Consider the following 22,903-nt stretch of genomic DNA (forward strand, 5'->3'; position numbering starts at 1 on the left):
CTAGGACGAAAATATCATTGTGATAGAGGTGGTCTGATGGTCCACCAAGTGGCGTTAAAAGGAAAAGCAACTTTAACTCCTTAACTCTCGCCACACTGTCAGATCATAAACAGACTCTCTACGTTTTACAGGGAGGCGCTGTGGTAGTGATCAGCAACGCTGCCTCACATCGCCAGGGACCTGGGTTCGATTCCAACCTTGGATGACCGCCTGAGTGGAGTTTGGGCATCCCCCCTTTGTGGGTTTCCTCCGGGTGCTCCGGTTTCCACCCACAGTCCAAAAATGTGCAGGTTAGGTGGATTGCCCTCAAGTGTCCAAAGATTAGGTGGAGTTACGGTGATAGTACGGGGGATTAGACCTAGGTAGAGTGCTTTTTTGGAGGGTCAGTGCAGACTCGATGGGCCAGATGGCCTCCTTCTGCACCGTAGGGCTTCTATGATTTTTCCAGTGCGTCCTTGGACACTGGCTCAAAACAAAGAAGTAAGGAAGCAGCTGCAGTATTTTTCCAAGTGGTAAATAAATAAAAGGGGTGACTCCGAGATCTGAAAATTCTAGCTGGAGCAGTGAGCGTCCAACTTTCGTTTTCTCCTCATCAGCAATGGATGGTAAATCATGGGCTGTTCCCTTCTGGGAAACTCACCTCAGTCCCATTTCCTGTCTCCAGCCTGTGCGGAGTGAATGATCTCAGCAAGGACAACAATCAGGCACTACTGTATAATATGTCACAGTCTTCCTGGGATAGGGAGGGCAGAAGAAAAACCGATTTCCTTCCCCTGGTCACAGGACACGAGTGGAACTTGCTCATTTTTATTCACTCATTCTGGGGATGTGAACATCACCGGCATTTATTGTCCATCTCCAATTGCCCTGGACCTGGCGACAGTGATCCACCCAAAACAAAATGGCTCGTGAGGCCATTTAAGTGTCAACCATTGTTGCGGGTCTGGAGTCACATGTTGGTCAGACTGGGTGGAGGCAGCAGATTTTCCTCCCCGAGGGCCTTTTTCATTCATGGGATGCGGGCGTCGCTGGCTGGACCAGCATTTAATGCCCATCCCTAATTGCCCTTGAACTCAGTGGCTTGCTTGGGTCATTTCAGAGGACGGTTTAGAGTCAACCACATTGCTTTGGATCTGGAGTCATACAATGGCCAGACCAAGTACGGATGGCAGAATTCCCCCCCCCTAAAGGGGCATTAGGTGAACTAGATGGGTCTCCTACAACAATCGAGAACGCTTTCACAGTCATCAGTTTTTTTTAAAAATTGCATTCAAATTTACCATCTGCCAGGGTGGGATTTAAACCCACAGCCTCCAGAGCATTAACTGGGACTCTGGATTACTAGTCCAGTGACAATATATGCCACAAGGGGGCATGGTGGCACAGTGATTAGCACTGCTGCATCACGGCACCGAGGAGCCGGGTTCGATCCCGGCAACGGGTCACTGTCCATGTGGAGTTTGCACATTCTCCCCGTCGTCTGCGTGGGTCTCACCCCACAACCCAAAGATGTGCAGGTTAGGCGGATTGGCCACTTTAAATTGCCCCTTAAAATGGAAAAAAAATTATTGGGTACTCTAAATTTATTTTTTTGTGAAAAAGACGTGTGGCGGCCATGGAGTGAGTGGTCGCACATGTGGTGGCTCCCCCTCGTGGCTGTTTTTTTCAGACCTTTTCCCCGGTTAACAGGTGTATGGGAGAGTGAGTGGAAGAGATTGGCCCTCTCGTGTATGGAGCGGAGGGCCAGAAGCGGTTGAAAAAGAGGGAATCAGTCGGTTGGAGCTGGTGCGGCGTCTGCGACGCACGTGGAGATGGCGGAGGGGTAGGGAGCGGCACTGCTGCTGAGCTTCCTGAACGAGAAGTTCACCCAGCAACGCAAGGAGAGCCTGGAGGACCTGGCCCGGGCGGTGGATTCGATCAAGGAGATGGTTGACCGCATGGACCGAAGCTGGCGGCCGAGGGTCAGGCAATCCAGAAGATGGAGGAGGTGGCGGGGGAACACGAGGAGCAGTTTGCCTCCATGGCAATGGAGATGTGGGCTGATGCAGGACCAGCAGAGGCGACTCCGGGAAAAGGTTGAAGACCTGGAGAACCGGTCACGCAGGCAGAACATAAGGATCATGGAGAACGTACAGATTCCGCACAGATAGTGACACAAGCCGGGAATCGAACCTGGGACCCCGAGGCTGTGAAGCAATAGTGCTAACCACTGTGCTACCGTGCCGCCCTAGGCCTTCCTAAAGTGCCAGTTCAGACTTCATCAGCAATTGTACGAAAATTGGAAGCACTGGAGCTACCAGCAGACGTTGTAATCCAAGCATCATTCAAATTCAGCGGCAAGAACAACAGAGTGGCAATTGAGCCATTAAAAAGACCTCGAAGTCCTGAGGGAAATTGAAACTGTCCCGAAAGAGAAATACGGTGACAAAGCAATGCAAGAAATGGACGCCTCCAGTGAATTCTTGGATATACAATGGTCAGGCATTAATCAGCCCACAAAACCAAAACTAGTAAATACGCAGCATGGAGGGAGGTTGAATTCATTCAGTGGACCAAGCTCCAATGTCAAAGAATGGGCAACGAATTCCACGCTAAAGATTACATGTCAAACATCTGGCTGAAAACCCATTGCCACATCAAACAGTCAAGGCTAATCAGTCTACTTTCATGTTGTAACCTTTACCCTACCAGATCCACAATGTCACGGGACACCCAAACACCCCAAGTCATGCAGAAGATGCAAGGCCCCTTTCAAACCCCTGATGCACATCTACATGGTGTAACCATTCGTCAAAAACGCCTGAATTAAGTCACAGGATCCTGGACCAACTGCAGCAATTCATAGAACTCCTTGTGCAGAAGGAGGCTATTGAGCCCATTGAGTCTGCACTGATCCTCTGAAAATGCACCCTATCTAAACTTACTCCCTGCAACCCCGCCTAACCTGCACATATTTGGAAACTAAGGGGCAATTTAGCATGTCTAATCCACCTAATCTGCACCTTTTTGGACTGTGGGAGGAAACCAGATCACCTGGAGGAAACCCATGCAGACACGGGGAGAAAGTGCAAACTCCATCTCCAAATTTGGCTAGAGATCCTACCTTGAGCCAATCAATCTCAAGAAAGGTCTGGCCACGATGGAAACCAGTCCTTGTGGTGAGCAGTCGCTGTCGTGGATGTGACTATCCGATAAGAGGGCAACAACAAATCACTAGAGAATGCTTGCGCAGAGTAACAATAAAAATACCAAAGGAAAGACAAAATTACTGCCACATCGGTACAAGTTCTTTGCATTCATAATGGGTATGCGAGGGAAGTAGACGGAAGGTAACCACAGTCTCATGCATTTCCTGGGAATAAGGATGTACAAGTCCTTCACCCAGCTTGTCTCCAGACTATAAATATCTTTGGTCACTTGAACTTTATCAAACTGTCCAAAGGATTGCCTGGGAGAAGTTACCTGAAGCAGAAACCAGACGTGCATTAATAACCGGTATAGAACATAGAGCATTACAGCGCAGTACAGGCCCTTCGGCCCACGATGTTGCACCGTCCTGTGAAACCCTTCTAAAGTCCCTCTGCACTATTCCCTTATCGTCCATATGCCTATCCAATGACCATTTGAATGCCCTTAGTGCTGGTGAGTCCACTACTGTTGCAGGCAGGGCATTCCACTCCCTTACTACTCTCTGAGTAAAGAACCTACCTCTGACATTTGTCCTATATCTATCTCCCCTCAATTTAAAGCTGTGTCCCCTCGTGCTGGACATCACCATCCGAGGAAAAAGGCTCTCGATGTCCACCCTATCTAATCCTCTGATCATCTTGTATGCCTCAATTAAGTCCCCTCTTAACCTTCTTCTCTCTAACGAAAACAGCCTCAAATCCTTCAGCCTTTCCTCATATGATCTTCCCTCCATACCAGGCAAAATTCTTGTAAATCTCCTCTGTACCCTTTCCAATGCTTCCACATCCTTCCTATAATGTGGCTACCAGAGCTGCACACAATACTCCAAATGCGGCCGCACCAGAGTTTTGTACAACTGCAACATGACCTCATGGCTCCGAAACTCAATTCCTCTACCAATAAAAGCTAACACACCTTCTTAACAACCCTCTCAACCTGGGTGGCAACTTTCAGGGATCTATGGACGGATCTATGGATCTCTCTGCTTGTCCACACTACCAAGAATCTTACCATTAGCCCAGTACTCTGCCTTTCTGTTATTCCTTCCAAAATGAATCACCTCATACTTTTCTGCATTAAACTCCATTTGCCACCTGTCAGCCCAGCTCTGCAGCTTATCTATGTCCCTCTGTAACTTGTAACATCCTTCTGCACTGTCCACAACTCCACCGACTTTAGTGTCATCTGCAAATTTACTCACCCATCCTTCTACACCCTCCTCCAGGTCATTTATAAAAATGACAAACAGCAACGGCCCCAAAACAGATCCTTGTGGCACACCACTAGTAACGGGACACCAGTCAGAGCATTTCCCATCAACCACCACTCTTTGTCTTCTATCAGCTAGCCAATTTCTGATCCAAACTGGTAAATCACCCTGAATCCCATGCCTCTGTATTTTCTGCAATAGCCTACCATGGGGAACCTTATCAAACGCTTTACTGAAATCCATATACACCACATCAAATGCTTTACCCTCCTCCACCTGTTTGGTCACCTTCTCGAAGAACTCAATGAGGTTTGTGAGGCACGACCTACCCTTCACAAAACCATGTTGACTATCTCTAATCAAATTATTCCTTTCCAGATGATTATACATCCTATCTCTTATAAACCTTTCCAAGACTTTTCCCACAACAGAAGTAAGGCTCACTGGTCTATAGTTACCGGGGTTATCTCTACTCCCCTTCTTGTACAAGGGAACATTTGCTATCCTCCAGTCCTCTGGCACTATTCCTGTAGACAAAGATGACTTAAAGATCAAAGCCAAAGGCTCAGCAATCTCCTCCCTAGCTTCCCAGAGAATCCTAGGATAAATCCCATCCGGCCCAGGGGACTTATCTATTTTCACTCTTTCCAGAATCGCTAACACCTCCTCCTTATGAACCCCAAGCCCTTCTAGTCTAGTAGCCTGTATCTCAGTATTCTCCTCGACAACTTTGTCTTTTTCCTGTGTGAATACTGACGAAAAATACTCATTTAGCACCTCTCCTATCTCCTCGGACTCTACGCACAACTTCCCACTACTGTCCTTGACTGGCCCTACTCTTACCTTAGTCATTCTTTTATTCCTGACATACCTATAGAAAGCTTTAGGGTTATCCTTGATCCTACCTGCCAAAGACTTCTCATGTCCTCGCTTGGCTCTTCTTAGCTCTCTCTTTAGAGCCTTCCTAGCTAACTTGTAACTCTCAAGCGACCCAACTGAACCATCACGTCTCATCTTCACATAAGCCTCCTTCTTCCTCTTGACAAGTGATTCAACTGCTTTAGTAACCCATGGTTCCCTCACTCGACCACTTCCTACCTGCCTAACAGGTACATACTTATCAAGGACACGCAGTAGCTGTTCCTTGAACATGCTCCACATTTCCATTGTGTCCATCCCCTGCAGTTTTCCTCTCCAGGCGATGCATCCTAAGACTTGCCTCATCGCATCATAATGGCCTTTCCCCCAGCAATAACTCTTGCCCTGCGGTTTATACCTATCCCTTTCCATCGCTAAAGTAAACGTAATCGAATTGTGGTCACTATCACCAAAATGCTCACCTACCTCCAAATCTAACACCTGTCCTGGTTCACTACCCAGTACCAAATCCAATACGGCCTCGCCTCTTGTTGGCCTAACTTGTTGGCTGGTATGGTACAAAACCAGCGTGGAGGGGACATCTATCAACACCTGAACCCAGAGGGCTGGTGTGTCGTTTCAGTTGACTGTTAGCTGGGATAGCTTTGTGTATAGTTTGCAAACACCTATTTGGTTTAATTCTTGGTGGTGGGTGCATGGCCTACATTCTTTATAAATGAGATGGCAACACAATCCTTTGGGTAGGTCCTTGGACCAGTAACAATGCAGGACGGATTCCCAGTAACTAGTACCTTTAGAGTTGGACACCTTATGCCTCGACTCCAACACCATGGCCCCATCTGTTGTGGTGCATCACAGAGTCCCAACGTGAACGAGCCATGTTAATACCCGGATTGGGCGATACATATTGTGCCTCAATATATTAGCGTTGCAGGACGTCCTTCCTGTTGCTGAACCAATGTTCAGCTGTGTGCTGTTCAGCGACAGTTAGTTGGAGTGTTGCGTTCCAAATCAGTGTTCCAAATCAGTGTTACCAGCTGACTGACATCACAATCTACCCACTCTGGATCTACCTGGCAGGCATTCCTCGTGCACACAAATACCCTGACCAAAATGGCGCCAGTATGGCTTGCACTGGAATTGCGCGCACATGCGAGTCACGGACACCATTTTGGAGAAACATCACACATGAAGCACACATGAATACTTAAGCAGCTGAATTTTGCAGTCCTCGTGCTCCATCCAATCAGCCAGTAATGCTGGTGATGGACGGTAAGTGCACTCGCTGCTGACCATGAAGAAATAGCTCTAGTTATCGCTGCAGTGCAGACATCCCCTTTCTCATCGATGTATTCTCACCAACAGGTAAACAGGACATTAAAAACACTGCTCATCCTTCACTTTTAATTTAAATTTTCAGCAAAACAAAATTATGAATGGATTAAGACAGAAACTAAAATATCATAAACTTTAAAAATTATTTTAAAAATGTGTAATTTATCACAGCAGAGACATTTGGCATTCCACAAACATAAAATTAGCCTTTAGGGCCAGAGAGGGTGTTTAGCAGTCAGTCAAAAATTCAGTTACACCGCATTCAACAAGGTGCAACTTTCTCAAGCATTTTTTAGAGTGAGACTAAAAGCATAAGTAAGGGTGGAAGCTCTCATCAATTAACTGATTGCTGAGGGATTGCACTCTGGGGGACACTGCAGCACACCCTCTTAAGTATAGAATCACTGATGGAAATGTTTGGATTTCTATATTATTCTGTGCAGACTCCCAAAGTTGCCGTCACTTCAGTGGAGTAATGACGGCGAACTCTTGACATTTTCGCCATCCCAAAATAATTGTTATTGCTTAATATAGAACATTAAATATGATGTGACCATAACCTAGCACCCGTGCAGCTTCCCCAACCAAACAATTTTTTTTAAACATTGGGTGAACGAATGGCCGACATGTAGACTGGGCGACAGTGGCAGAGCGGTTAGCACTGCTGCCTACGGCGCAGAGGACCAGGGTTTGATCCCGGCCCCGGGTCACTGTCTATGTGGAGTTTGCACATTCTCCCCGTTTCTGTGCGGGTCCCACTCCCACAACCCAAAGATGTGCAGGGTAGGTGGATTGGCCACGCTAAATTGCCCCTTAATTGGAAAACAATAATAATTGGGTACTCTAAATTTATTTTTAAAAAGACGTAGGCTTTTTCCGAAGTAACATTGTCTCAAACTCTGTGTTGTGGCAAGCAGCTTTGAGGCAGGAAAGAGGGAAATTTTACCTAAACTTCATAAGGAAAACCATATTCTATCAATTCAAAAAAAAATGCATTTGTTCCTCTGGGCTGCCGTGTCAAATGAGAGGCTTGTAGATTTTGTGCAGGTGGGCGAAAGGATTTATCCATTTTGTCTCTTACAAGTCCAGCAACGGTACACCTGTGAAAAATCTTCCTGCTTCTCAGCAGCTGTAAACCCCACAAATGCTTTGAGTGGCTGCTAGGAGTCAACGGTTGGGATTGAGCAACCATTGAAAGGAACGGTCGGCGGCCCAGCACGTGCTAACACTCCCACCGTTGCAACTCGAATGCTGGTTGGCGAATAGGAAATTGGGATCGGCAATCGTTCACACGTGCAGAATTAAACAGTGAAACCTTACTGTGGCTGTGGGGTTCCTGTGAGAAAATGCAAATCCCTTCGCAGAATGTAAAATCAAGTCTTTGGGAGATCAGATGCCTCACTGAATCCTACTTAAATGCACAGCATTTGTGACTTTAACCGACTGATGTTGGGAAATTGAGCAGAGCTGAAAATGTGCTTCGGAATAACAGCTCTGGAGCAAAAGTGGAACTCCAGGGCAAACGGACTCTCTGCATGTGCCTGGAATTCAAGAGCGATTCACGCTCAGTTCCTTTTGTGGAATGGTCTTATTCCAACTCCCCGTGGGTCCGATCGATCAACCTCTGAGAAAGGCAATGACTCCAGCTTTCCCTGGCAATAAGATTACGTTGTTGAAGGACGGGGCAGTGGAAGTTCTGTGTTGCTGCTACAAGGTTTTTCAAAAACAAAAAATTGCAAATAGAAATGCTTCACTGACCTACCGCCCGAGAGCAATCAGTACAGTCATTAGATACATAGTGAAAATATTCCACTCCACAGCACTGCCACCCACTTGCTCCGAATATACTGCGGTGCATCTGTGGCATTTCAGTTTATTCAATATTCCACCCACACTTTTAACAAAAAATCATTTGTCAAATGGAGGATGTTAGTGTTGACGAACCATTGCCCTTTCTATCTCAGGCACCCTATGTCACCGTCAGGCAATCACTCCCACGTCAGCTTAGACACAAAGTGGCACTCCCTGTACTCTGGTTATAACTCCAGAAGAACTCCTGCACCAGTGTGACACTTTTCTTATTCTCACACCAGCCTCAATTATATTAGCGGGGAATTTGGGGCAGTTCTCACTTGATCAGGACGCATGCCCACGGGAGCCAGTTTAGAAGCGGCAAAGACTGTAGGAGCTTTGGTGCCTGTGGCAGATGGGACTTTCAACCTGCCTGCCTGCACTGAATGTGATCCCAAAGTCTCAGAGGTGGAATGGAACGGTCTAAAGCATGGAAACATTCAGTTCCCAGGGCAACCCACCATCTTAAAATAATCAGCAATAAGCAAAACAGACAGAGCTATTGAAATGTACATCAGCATAAGACATGGAGAAATGGGTCTGCTCCTTCAAACACAACTCTTCACTCCCGTGTATCTTTCAGAACACTCTGTGGTTCTGTGGATTCTGTGCAATGTTTCAAGATACCATCCAGATATTTGACAACCAGCTCTTTCTCCTCCGCAGGCACCTCCTGAAGGTCGTGGACGTGCTGAAAAGCCCTTTGCAACATCCTGACCCTATCCTGGGGGTCCGTCCGAGTTGCCGTTTCATCAGCCTCCACCCCCGATGTCAGAAAGCGCTGGACAAAGGTTCGGATCAAGTCGCCTTTCTCCGAGATAGTTTTGCTGACGCAGGAGTGGTCTTCTGCAGTGATGAGACGGAGGAGGTGCAACAGTGTCTGGCAGATCTGAGTCCTCAGACTGGCACAGTACTTGAACTCCAGGAAGTCCTCGGTCTCCTCGCTCTTTTCCAAGGCTAGCACCAGCGCGCACCAAATCTCGCTGAACTGTTTCCTGTCCCCGTAGCGCTCACGGCTGTTTGGGATCGAAAGCGCTGTGGCCGATTTGATGCGCACTTTGAAGTTCTTGCAGGTTTTCACCACGGAGGTCAAGGCGCTGAATGCCTGTGCTGCCCAGGGAGCTGCGTCTGCAAAGAACCATCACTATGAAACAAATGGAGCAACGGCAACATGACACATCCTTATTTCACTAGGGACCCTTTGGTAAAAGATACCTTTGGGCAATCCAGATTCTGGGCTCTAAAAACTGCAGGACTTTAAAATTAAAAATAATAATACCAAGGCACGCTTTCAGCAAAGTCCTAAATTACTGCAACACAGTGATAGCATGTGGCTCTTCAGTCACTATTCCCCATAGGTGCTGGCTCAATCATGTATCTGTGGGCAGTCACTGACACAAATACAGTACTTGAAAGGAAGGAAAATATATGTGAGTATAGGAGATTCTGAAAACTACAAATCCTCTATTTTAACAAGCTGCTTTTAATTTCCTGTAGACACTGGCTGAGCATTCTAATGCCTGATTTAACTGGAGTGCAAAGAAAGCGTAATCCTGTGGAGCCACAGTCCCTCAGCTGGAAACTTTATGGGGGTCCACTGACCAGCATTCCTTGCAAGTGGCAATAGGTGCTGTCATTTCGAAATGTCACTTCAAATGGGTGCACCACTAGGTGGCGCAGCTCATGCTTGCCAACTCCGATCAGGGAAAGAGAACACATTTTATTTCTATAGCAAATGCCAAATCTTTCAGAAAGCACAGTGAGGTCTCACAGCGCCAGGGACGCCGGGTTCAATTCCAAGCCCTGGGTGACTGCCAGTGTGGAGTTTGCACGTTCCCCCGGTGCCAGCGTGGGTTTCCTCCGGGTGCACCAGTTTCCTCCCACAGTCCAAAGATGTGCAGGTTAGGTGGGGTTATGGGGATAGGACGGGGGAGTGGGCCTGCGTAGGGTTCTTTTTCAGAGGGCCTGTGCAGACGCTTTGGGCCGAATGGCCTCCTGCTGCACTGCAGGGATTCTATGAAAGCTACCAAAATCCATCACACACGACGGGCAGCACAGTGGTTAGCACTGTGGCTTCACTGCGCCAGGTTTCCAGGTTTGATTCCTGGCTTGGGTCGCTGTCTGTGTGGAGTTTGCACATTTTCCCCGTGTGCGCGTGGGTTTCCTCTGGGTGCTCTGGTTTCCTCCCACAGTCCAAAAGATGTGCAGTGTAGGTGGATTGGCCATGCTACATTGTCCCTTAGTGTCCCAAAAAAAAAGTTAGGTGGGGGTTACTGGGTTATGGGGAGAGGTTGGAGGTGTTGGGCTTAAATGGGTGCTCTTTCCAGGGGCTGCTGCAGACTCGATGGGCCGAATGGCCTCCTTCTGCACTGTAAATTCTATGAACAAATCTCATTGAAATCAATCTCATCGTCAATTCTGTAGCATTTTTTGCATAGGGCAACATTCCACAAACAGCAATGCGATTAAAGTCAATATGATTGGTGAAAGTGGAACTGGGAACGCCACCAAATTATAGAACGGTTACAGCACTGGGTGCAGCCATACTGCCTGCGTCGGCAGTACAAATTGGGCAGTACCTCCCTGTTCTTTGAATCATTAGCATCCATCTGAAACAGCAGAAAAGTGGTGTTTGATTAACATCGCATCTGAAGGTTGTCACCTCTGATAGTGCAGCTCACTACTGATCTGAAGTGGTCAGGTTACATTATGCACTCAAATCCTGGAGTGATGCTTGAACCCATGACTTTCTGACTTAACGGTAAGAGCTCCAAACTGAGCTAACATTCAGTGCAAGAGGAACATAAATATGGCATGTAAAACATAAAATCAGTTCGGGGGAGGTGGAATACTGCAGATCAAGGCCACCTGAAGGCCACTTGGAATTTGAAGACCCAAGGTTTTAAAATCTTCACCTTAAATAAAAAATTATAAAAAGGAAGAAAGGTAATTTTGAAAAGGGACAGAAGAATGATTTTAAAATAAAACATTTATTTCTGCTCCCTTCAATGGCTCAGTCAGTAAGTGGTCTGGTACTCGAGAGAGTGGAGTGTGTAAAAAGGACTAGGGAGATGCCAGGTTTAAACCCCAGTCTGTTCTGAATTTGTTAATCAAGCCAGTGACAGGATACAACAACCGGCCTCAAATGTTCTTAATGACTGTGGGGACAAAGAGAGAGGTAGGGGGAGTTAGTAGGCAGGTACAGAGAGTGATTAGGAAGGCAAATGGAATGTTGGCATTTATTGCAAGGGGAATGGAATATAAAAGGAGGGGCGTTTTACTGCAGCTGTATAGGGCCTTGGCAAGACCATTCTGAAGTACTGTGTATAGCTTTGGGCATCATATTTGAAAAAATATATCATTGTGTTGGAAGCAGTTCAGGAATGGTTCACTCAATTCATTTCGGAGACGAGAGGCTTATCCTGTGAAGAAAGGTTGGACAAGTTGTGTTCATACACATTGGGAGTTTAGAAGAATGGGAGGTGATCTTATTGAAACCCCCGAGGGGATTTGATAGGGTAGATACCAGGGGGACGTTTTAAACTTGTAGGAGATGGTAGAACCAGGGGTCACCAGTTCAGCAGTTAAGAGGTCTACCATTTAAGATGAAGGATAAATTTATACTCTTGCGGGATCATTAGTCTGCAGAACTCTATTCCCCAGAGAGCAGTGGATGCTGGGTCGTGGAATTTATTTAAGGCTGAGTTAGGCAGATTTTTGATAGACAAGGGAGTCAAGGGTTATGGGGAACAGACAGAAAAGTGGAGTTCAGACCACAACCAGAATCTTATTGAATGGTACAGCAGGTTTGAGGGCTCAATGGCCTACTCCTGCTCTCAAGTCCTAAGCTGCAAGTACTCATCACCCAATTTTGCATATGAAGAATGCCACGTGGGTATTTGTTTTCTGTTCAGAGAGAGTTATTAAGATCGCGAATGAGCTGCATGAAAGGGCTAGTTTGACAGTAACTTGCAAAAAATAAATTGGGTAAATGCTTGAAGAGAAACATTTGGAGAAAGGCAGGGGAATGGTCTTAATTGGACAGTTCTGTCAAAGAGTTGGTCCAGGCACCATTGGCCGAGTGGCCCCCTTCTATGCTATACCATTCTATACATGATTAGATTTGCGTCACAGCAGACAATTGGTACGTGTCTCTGCTGCAAAAGACAAACCAACCCCAGTGAGTAAATTCTACTGAAAACACAAGAAACTGCAGATGTAAAGAGTTCAAACAGATCAAGAGCTCTATGGGTCAGGTTAGTGGGCCCAGAAGCTGGGAACGGTCAGGATAAGTACATACCGAGTGGAATAGCTGGATTTTTGAACATATTTCCCAGCGCGTAACATGCGTTCCACCGCACCTTCATGGTCGCCTCGCTCTGAACAGTGCGGATTAAGGCTTGGATTGACTCCTCAATTCCCGGCTTGAACTGTGGTTTGGAGATGTGGTGAGGCTGCAGGAAATGCAGTAGATTTCCTAGAGCTCGCACTGCATTGCTCTTTACCTGCAATATAAATGCAGAAAGATATTCAGCTTGATTAAAACACAATTGGGATCAGAGGGGTGGGTCGGTGCTTAGTTAGTGTGGAGACACTGATCAAAGCTCTTCACAAAGGAAAATGGAGAAATTCGCTCTCCTGGCCATCCTCATTCATCCCTGACACCCAGTTTCACAGCAGTCTCGACAGAGACCTTGAAGCAGAGGTTAACCGCAGTCAAGCATCGGGCAATTGATTTATTCATATACACCACAGAGCCTTTGTCTTTGCAGAACTGTGGAAGATGGGCAGCAAATCACACCTCATGCAATCAGTGTAGAAATCCGCAGGCTATTGCCTCAAGGCAAACCCACCTTCCCTGCCATGCACCTCAGTGATAACCTAACCCCCATAGTCACAAACATTCATCCCTTAAATAAAAAAAAAATGGTAAAAAGCGTGTTTAGAACAGCTAAGAGCTGTACAGTGAAAATGATGACTCACAACTCCCATTTCTGTCACATTAATTCTAAATGACCAGCACCGAAGAGACAAATGTGAACCTAATACTCAAATAGTCTCTGCAGCATCGAGAGCAATCTTAAAATTTAACCTCCTGTGAAGCAGTCTGCATATAAACCTGGAGAGACACTTTTCAAAACAGCACAATTATTGTATTTCTGTGATTTTACAGATATTTATTGCAAATTGCTGCAACATTTCCTTCTGGTCACTTCGGAGGTTCGATTGTTTTCACTTTGGAATCCTCAACTTTCCCCTCCCGCCTCCTACAATCATAGAACAGTAGATGCAAAAGGAGGCCATTCAGGCCATCATTCCCATGCCAGCCTTTTGAAAGAGCTATCAAAATATCCCCATTCCTTCGCTGTTTCCTCATAGCCCTGTAATTTGTCCGTTTCAAGTATATATTCTATCACATTCCCTTTTCAAAGTTACTATTAAATTTTCCACATTGTATTCCATCTGCCACTTCTTTGCCCACTCTCCTAGCCTGCCCAGGTCCTTCTGCAGCCTCCCCACTTCCTCAGCACCACCTGTCCCTCTACATATCTTTGTATCATCTGCAAACTTAGCAACAATGCCCTCAGTTCCTTCTTCCAGGTTGTTAATGTATATCGTGAATAGCTGTGGTGCCAACACTGACACGTGCGAGACACCACTAGTCAGGGTAGTGATCTCTATGTGCATGCACATAAGGGGTTAATGTGTAATCAGTAGCACCAGATGATCACTAGAGGGCCAGAACAACAGGGGTATAAAAGCAACCGCATTGTGCCTCTCTCTCATTTGGGTGTACTGTGACCAGGACAGGAGTATAAGATTAGCTCAGATGTTAGTGTAGTTAAGCATAGTTACTGTAGTTAGATATAGTTGACCTTATCACTAGTAACAATGTTAAAGTAAAGAACTCACGCAATTATTGTTATAGTTACTCAATAAATCTTTTGTTACTACAGGACGAGTTAGAGTCTTCTTCATCGAGATTTAGAAAACCGCATCGGCAACCAAGGTTTGGGTAACACATGTTACACTCCGTAGTATATCAAAACACACAAAGAAGTGTAATAAAAGATGATACAGGAGTGTAATAAAAAAAAGTCACCGGCTGCCATCCTGAAAAAGACCCCTTTAACCCCACTCTCTGCCTTCTGCCAGTCAGCACATGAAACATGTGTTTCAGCACGTTATAAACGGGTGCCCTAAATATCTATACCATGTGCTCATTAAAACTGTCCATATTTAAAACAAGCCTGTAATCACGAGGTAGAACATCAGAGAAACATTTTTTTTTTAAATTTAGAGCGCCCAATAATTTTTTCCAATTAAGGGGCAATTTAGCGTGACCAATCCACCTATCCTGCACATCTTTGGGTTGAGGGGGTGAAACCCACGCAAACACGGGGAGAATGTGCAAACTCCACACAGACAGTGACCCAGGGCCGGGATTCAAACCCGGGTCCTCAGCGCCGTAGGCAGCAATGCTAACCCCTGTGCCACCGTGCCGCCCTACATCAGAGAAACATAATGAAAAGTCGGAGATGTTCAGATGGCTACATTTGATTTCTTCATCACAGCTGTCTGATGGATTTCTCTGTCCGCAGAATAGTTTCTTGTTGTTTTAAAAGCAGGCATCAAACATGGACTACCTTACCATGTGACCGAGAACAAGTCCAAAGTCCTTTTCCAAATAAGGTGGATGGCTAGGCCTATTTTGCAACCAATGCAATGGCTCTGACACCTCGAGAGTTTGGGCAGCTGGTGTCTTTGTGTGCAGCCGGACGGCCGTGTTGCACCCAGCGCAGATCCATGAGAGCCAGTTAGACCGCGGGAGATGTCAAAATCGGATCCACGTCAGGCGTCGATCGATCTAACTGGCCTGTTCCACTTGGCGGGATCCAGATCCCGCCTATATATGACAAGAAACCAATGACCACCAATTAGGCCCATCTACATATCGTTAACAGGACGGATCCCCAATTGAATGGCGTCCCAGGATCTAACCGGCTCCCAAGCGAGTGGTCACGTGCCTGTCCTTTAGCACACATATTTTAAAATGTAAAGCCAGCTCAATGGCTGCTGTGCGGACTGGAGGAGGTGAATAACCATCTCTGAAAATGAGATCCAGCCCAGGGGAACTTGAGCTGCTCCCCCAGTGCTCGGGGGGGGGGGGGGGGGGGGGGGGGGGGGGGGGGGGGGGGGGGGGGGGGGGGGGGGGGGGGGAGGGGGGGGGAGGGGGGGGGGGGGGGGGTCAGCCTCCAGCGGTTAGGGACTGCCCCTGGGCTGGGGAGGGGGTGCGCTCACCACCTGTGGGTCTAAAATGCCAGCCCCCCGGATAGTGTATACCCACAACGGGGACAATCTCAGCTGCCTGTCCACCACCCCCCCAGTCCCCCCCCCCCCAATAACCACCGAATGCCCCTAGGACAGAGCCCTGGTGACGGTCACTGTAACTCCCTCTGACTGTGGCGGCCTCTGCCTGCATAGCTGAAGGCGGTTGCCAATAGGGAATTGCCATTGTTAGTTACATGAATATTTCACAACTCCCAAGTGAATTCCCATGGGTAGACCAGTGTTACTGCCTAGCATCCCAAACAGACGGTCAGGACTGGACATTTTGCCAGAACCCTGGAGGCCTCAACACCAGAGGCAGCATCCAACAATCAAATACCCAAATGCCGGGCGGCAGCACTGGGGATATCCCCACGGCCAGCAGGTGGGTACATTGATCAGGGAAGGAAGCTGAGCCTGATGCCAGTAGTGTTCCTGGCGAGTATCTGGTGCCCAAGAACCCATGCTGTGGCCAGGGGTGTGTGCGCAGGGAGGGTCCCCAATCCCACACAACTGGCTTGTTAGATGGCACCCTGACAGATGGCAGGGAATGTAAGGGTGGAGGAGACCTGGGGAACCAGAGGTCCTGGGGTGAAGCTCTAACTGATTGTGGGTTTCTCACCCTCTCCAATTCCTTACAGACATAACATAACGGATGATATTGTGAACCCCGGATGACCCCTGCTGGTGGCAAGTCAGGCGGCCTGGTGTCGGAGATGGTAGCGGCGTCGACAGAGGCTCCATCCCATGTGCAGGAATCTGCCCCACACCCCAAGGACCCGGCCGATAATCAGGCCGGAGAGGGACCCAGATGGAGAGGCCAGAGCCGGGAGGCGATGTCAGACAGTATGTGCCACAGGAGGCTCCGCCTCAACAAGGGGACTGTGCAGCACCTCTGCCATGTCCTTGCGGACTTGGCACCATGTGAGGAGGTGGATGATACCTGCTCCTGGGTGGCCGTCGAGGTCACTGCAGCCCCGAACTTTTACGCTTTGGTTCATTCCAGGGCTCGAGCGGGGACCTGTGCAGCATTCCCCAGCCTACAGCCCACAAGTGCATCCATGTGTAGGTTTTTTTTCCTTAAATTTAGAGTACCCAATTAATTTTTTCCAATTAAGGGACAATTTAGCGTGGCCAATCCACCTAGCCTGCACATTTTTTGGGTTGTGGGGGCGAAACTCACGCAAACACGGGGAGAATGTGCAAACTCCACACGGACAGTGACCCAGAGCCGGGATCGAACCTGGGACCTCAGCGCCGTGAGGCAGCAGGGCTAACCCACTGCGCCACCGTGCTGCCCTACAAGTGCATCCATGAAGCCACGGATTTGTTTGCCTGTTTGCCAGGGCAGCTGACTACATAAACTTTGACCTGGACCAAGCCTATGAAGATGCCCAGGCAGCAGGCTCATCCGCCATCACCGGGATGGTTGCAGTGTAAAATAACGTTAACAAAGGATTTTGGGTTTAACGTGTTTTAATGGTAGACAGTAGTGAGTCTAACTGTCCCTGGCTACCAGCACCCCCCCCCCCCCCCCCCCCCCCCCCCCGAGTGCCCTCTCAGTGATCCTCAAACTGTTTAGTCTCCGTGCTCTGCCGCTACGTCTAGGTATGTCCCAGGATGCACATCGGAGGTCGAGGCAGCCTACTGCTTGCAGTTTAAGAGCCCCTCCCGCCCCAACCCCATTTTCCCGGGCAGCTGCCGGGCACGGTCCAGGCAGATCAGCTGGCAGGACAGCCATTTCTGATGTGAAGCCCATGGGACATCATTCCCAGCCCCAACTGGGAAGCACCCAGCAATTCGCTACCGCACCTAGGGCTTCGGTCAGATCATGCCCTTTGTCTGAATGACCATTGAATCTGAATTACCCTTCTGAATTGGTTTCAGGGAAAAGTCAACATTAGTCAGTAAGGGTCGGCACAGTGGCGCAGTTGTTAGCACTGCTGCCTCAGGCGTTGAGGACCCGGGTTCAATCCCGGCTCCGGGTCACTGTCTGTGTGGAGTTTGCGCATTCTCCCCGTCTGCATGCGTCTCACCCCCACAACCCAAAGATGTGCAGGTTAGGTGGATTTGTCTCGCTAAATTGCCCCTTAATTGGAAAAGTAATAATTGGGCACTCTAAATTTAATTAAAAAAACATTAGTCAGTAAAGTTTCTTGTGTTCCCTCCTGAGACAGAGAAATGCTTCTATCCACAAGAGAAGTCAGGTGATCTTCAGGCAGACATCCTTTTTGGGTTTTCAGGGATGTAAAGTATTGACTGGAAGTTCATAATCTACAAGATCATGGCAATTCTTTTAAATCTGTTGTGCGATACAGAAGATTTTTCCAGAAGAGAAGGTTCCCTCTTGTGCTGTTGTTTTGGCAGTGAATCCCCAAAGAGCAACTATTGCTGGAGAGGACTGAACTGGATCGTATACTCGCCTTAATTGGGTTGCATTGGCTGGGATAGTAACACAAGTTTTTTTGCGAAGTCATATGGAATACCTATATTACATGTGGCACCACTGACATCATTATGCTGGAGTGGACACCAGTTTGGTGATGGAGAGAGAGCGGAGAAAAGTAAATTACAGACTGCCTTTCTCTCATCTTCTAGTACTTGGGCACTTTGATGATGCAAGTCTTTTACATGTATTTACTAATCAATCTCCTTCGGCATTTCATACACAGAATCAACATCTATTCTTCAGAAGAAGCGAGTTAGAAATCGGGGTACATTTGGATCAGTTCATGCAAATATATTTTAAGCCATACATTTTATCCTTATTGGTATATATTTACGTGATAAATATATCACGTGTCACTCCGTTCAAGGACAATTAGGGATGGCCAACAAATTCTGGCCTTGACTGCGATACCCACATCCCATGAAAGAATAAATTAAATTCAGAGATGATGCTGTGTTATAAAGACAGAATTGTTCTAGTAAATCTTGCTAGTAAGAAGGCACTCTATCCCTTTAAGGCAGCAAAGTCAAATGGTAAAGAGTTTCAGCTCATTCTGAGTTGAACTGTTGTTTGATCAGAAACTTCTCTAATAATAATCTTTATTATTGTCACAAGTAGGCTTACATTAACACTGCAATGAAGTTACTGTGAAAAGCACCTAGTCGCCACAGTCCGTGCCTGTTCGGATACACAGAGGGAGAATTCAGAATGTTCAAATTATCTATCAGCACATCTTTCGGGTCTTGTGGGAGGAAACCCACGCAGACACGGGGAGAACGTGCAGACTCCGCACAGACAGTGACCCAAGCCGAGAATCGAACCTGGCGCTGTGAAGCCATAGTGCTAACCACTATGCTACTTAACGTGCTTGTTAGTTTCAGGCAGCAGGCGAAAATCATACTTTCTATTTTGCATCTACAAGGTACTGTAAGGCTGTAACCCATGAACACCCCCAATAATCAATTTTACCATATCACTGACTGATTTCCCATGGCATGGACCATGGTGAATTGGAGATTGTGCTGCTTTATAATAATCAGGATGATATCGAGAGCGCAATGGTGAAAGTAAGCAAAGGACTTACAGGAAGGGCACACTATACACTAGATTTTAGTGCGACAGGCAGCTGGAGAAACAGAGAAAGAAAGAGGCAGAGGGAGAGATAGAATTCGATAAAGAGAGTGTGAACGCAAGACAAATGGAATGCTATTATGGATCAAACTCTCACCTTGTCTTTATCATTGGATGCATGTGTGGCTGATTTCAACATCTTAAGTAGCAGAACATCCGAGAACTCCTCCTGGAAGCCTAGGCCCAGTGACTCCCTGAGAGGGTGAAAGGTAACACAAGTGAATCATTGACCAATAGGCCAAAGCCTTAAATATCTGTCTATTCGATATCCGTCAACCCAAAGCCTTGCAGAAGTTGTAGCCTCACTTCACCTCTCGTTTTGCTCTCTGCATTTTAATCTCCTTTCTCTGGCAAATAAAACATTTTTTATTAATTGTATTATATATTTGTCTTAATTTCCACATCTAGGGTATTACTGGATCCTACATCAATGACCTAATTTTGGCAAGTCCTGATTATCCACAAATACCCATAATCCACCAGCAAGGTATCTGAAGGTTTCACTCTCCATCCTAGGGTCTCCGGTTTTTCTTAACTTCACAGGACATCAATACAGTACTCACTGACAGGGCATCATTGGAAATAACTCACATCCATTGCATGGCACCTTCTAATCACTCTTATCATTGATGGCTGCTTCTTCAGTCACCTAGGCCCTAATCTTGGCAATACCCTCCCAACATCTCTCTACCGCACTTCCCTCCTTTAAAACCCAACTCTTTGACCAAAATGTCAATCTTCTGGCCTAATATCTCCTTGCATGCCTTGGCACCATATTTTATTAATGTCCCTGAGAAGCACCGTGGGAAGTTTAATTATGTCAAAGGCGCTAAGATCAAGTATTTGCCGCTATCTACTGGCAGCTCCTCACACTGGCTTACTTTTGGCTCATCAACAAATCTCAGCAAGTCATGCCAGCTTGGTGCGGTTACCAAAGGGAACAGCAGATACATACATGTTCGCAATTAAGGTGTCTGTGAGATTGCCCAGTGACCAGGCTGCTTTGGTACGAACGTTTAGGGACTTGTCATCCAACGAAGTCAAGATGGCATTCGCAGTGTCAGCCACAAACATCACATCCTGTTACATGAAGAAAAAAAGTAAAAGTTCAGTGCTCCTTTAAGCAAATCTGGAGGAAACACCAGCTAACAAATCCCATATAATTCAAAATGCAACCATTTTAATTTTAATGAAGAATCCACTGCATTATTGAATTTTCAGAGAGAGGCTCCTCTTGGCTGCCATATTTCCAAACTCAGAAAGCATGCCAGTGAAAAATTTTACAAACTAGTTTTGTTTCTACTGTTAGTGAGACTGCCATTGCATATCAATTTGTGTCTGTGAGTAGACCAATACAGGGTAATAGCCAGGCACACTTGCTCTTCTGAGTCAGAAGGTTGTGGGTTCAAATCCCATGAGCACAAAATTTAGATTGATGCTCCAGGGTAGTACTGAGGGTTGCTGCACCGTTGGAGAACCTGTCTTTTGGATAAGGTTAGCAGAGGCTCCATCTTCCCTTACAAATTAGGGTAAAAGATCTCTCAGCACTATTCTGAAGAGCTACAGGATTCTCCCCGATATCCTGGCCAATACTTACCCCTCAACCAACAAGACTAAAACAGGTTACCTGGTCATTAGCACAGCCCCATTGTGGGAGCTTGCTGCATTTCCTCCGACTGTCACTACACTTCAAAAGTGCTTAATTGGCTGTTACACTCGTTGCGGTGTTCTGAGACCGTGGATGGTGCTATATACATGCAAGTTATTTTCTTTATTTGCTATCAACCTCAAAACTATTGGGGATTGCGTTTAGAATGCCCGAACTCACTTCCTGTAGACAGGGAAGACTTTTATCTCATCCAAACCAGGAACACAAAAGTAAAAGGATAGTGCTTAACCTACTGCACCATTTGTTCCCTCGAATAACTTCTGACAGCAAACTTTCAGCTCAAGTTATTCAAAATGCATTGCTGCCATCTTGTGTGATACTGCACAAACCACAACCACACCTACCAAGGGCAGCCATGTGCAATAGAGCTTTTGCCCACCAATCAGTTTCCAAAGAAAGGATTAATGCTGGACAGAAGGGGCCACAGGCAAGACTTTAACAAGAATAGGGAGGAGGAATTATAATGAGACAAACTACAGTGAGAGTCTCATTTAAGCTTATATGGATCAAAGATAAATTCAGAGGCCAAGGACATTGCAGTCAAGTGTACAGGTTATTGATTTAATTTTGCTTTGATGAAGTGCTGTACCCAGCAGAACAAGTCACAATATAAACTGCATTATACAGGAGCAAGAGTGAGATCAAATGTGGAAAATTTACCAGGCTATAACTTACATAGTTAACAATATTTATGAACAAGAAAAATTGTAAGCGGTATCCATGCTTTCAAGTGTAGCTCACATTAATTTCCATTACAATATCTACATGTGCATGTCAGAAACACTGACAATTTCATACTGAACACATTTTAAAATCTAGCCAACATGTGCTGCGAGGAATGTGAAATGCAAAACTTGCAGGGAATACAGAGCAGAAATCTATTTTTAGTCCCAGCTTTGAAGTTGATCACAAATGACCATATACTAGCAGGTATTTTTGAGTAGAATTATTGCAATTCTCCTGGCCCACATCATTTCTGTTTATTTTTCAGGAACCCAGGCTTTTTTTTTTTAAATCTCTCTGCCCCTACCTTTCCTGACGTTCCACAGGCAGCAGTCATCCCCCCAAAGCAGCAGTCTCCCCCTCCCCCCCCCCCCCCGCCCAAACAGCAGTCTCTCTCCTCCTCTCTCTCTCTCCCCCCCCCCCCCCCCCCCCCCCCCCCAAAGCCTTCATCCATGCAGTTATTAAGAAGAGCATCTCAATACCTCATGAGCATTTGTAGATTTCTTTCTCGGGCTCATGCCTGTACACCAGTTCATGCCTGGACACCAGTTCATGCGAAGCACTCATAGTCGATTTTACATTGTGTGGTGCCACATGGATACACAATCTATCACCTTTTAAGAAGAATTATCTGTGGGTAGAACTGCAGACTGTGCATCTAACTGTGTAACTGCAAGGTATACTGACCTGTCGGAGTGAGGGGAAGAGGATGTAAACGCCAAGAGCTCGTACGGCAGCTGCCTTGACCAGGGGATGCTCACTGTGATTGAGTCCGAGCAGCATAGTTATGCACAGAATCTGCTTCTCGTTCTAACAAAACAATTCCAATACATCAATGTTAAAATTCACAGTTGAACAGCACACTCAGTTACAAACGCTGGCAATCATCAAAAGGCTTTGCATTTCTTCACTGATTAATTTTACTTTCAGAGAACTGAAATTCTCTCTGCTCATTTCAGTGTATGTTTGCCAATGTTCTCTTTTCTAAAAGTATTAGGTCATGCTGGGGTAAAGTTTCATAGCGACTGATAGCCCTCTAACACCTTGCCCAAGTGGTTGTTCCACATGTGAGTCTAGACAGTCAATTCCAAAACGCTCTTCAATCACAAGAGTCCTTCTCAAGTCCCGTCTTCTCTCC

The 22,903-nt window shown here is 46.5% G+C and overlaps 1 protein-coding gene and 1 long non-coding RNA gene across 3 annotated transcripts in view; both read right to left on the minus strand.

The window, feature by feature from the left end:
* Positions 1–6,636, minus strand: part of LOC119974990 — a 93,349-nt gene extending 86,713 nt beyond the window's left edge. The window contains exon 1 of the long non-coding RNA XR_005462629.1: positions 6,070–6,636. This is a non-coding gene — a long non-coding RNA (uncharacterized LOC119974990). The remainder of the gene's footprint in view (positions 1–6,069) is intronic.
* Positions 6,637–6,662: 26 nt separating this feature from the next.
* heatr6 (HEAT repeat containing 6) overlaps positions 6,663–22,903 on the minus strand; it is a 64,015-nt gene continuing 47,774 nt past the window's right edge. For both annotated transcript variants that reach the window (XM_038814411.1, XM_038814410.1), the window contains exons 16-20: positions 22,453–22,575; positions 20,329–20,453; positions 19,471–19,567; positions 12,765–12,969; positions 6,663–9,592 (exon numbers count right to left, since the gene is read on the minus strand). In XM_038814411.1, the coding sequence (XP_038670339.1) occupies positions 9,027–9,592; positions 12,765–12,969; positions 19,471–19,567; positions 20,329–20,453; positions 22,453–22,575 (1,116 nt within the window). In that variant the 3' untranslated portion in view covers positions 6,663–9,026. The remainder of the gene's footprint in view (positions 9,593–12,764; positions 12,970–19,470; positions 19,568–20,328; positions 20,454–22,452; positions 22,576–22,903) is intronic.

Source organism: Scyliorhinus canicula, chromosome 12 (assembly GCF_902713615.1).
Source record: "Scyliorhinus canicula chromosome 12, sScyCan1.1, whole genome shotgun sequence".
In the NCBI taxonomy this organism is placed as follows: domain Eukaryota; kingdom Metazoa; phylum Chordata; class Chondrichthyes; order Carcharhiniformes; family Scyliorhinidae; genus Scyliorhinus; species Scyliorhinus canicula.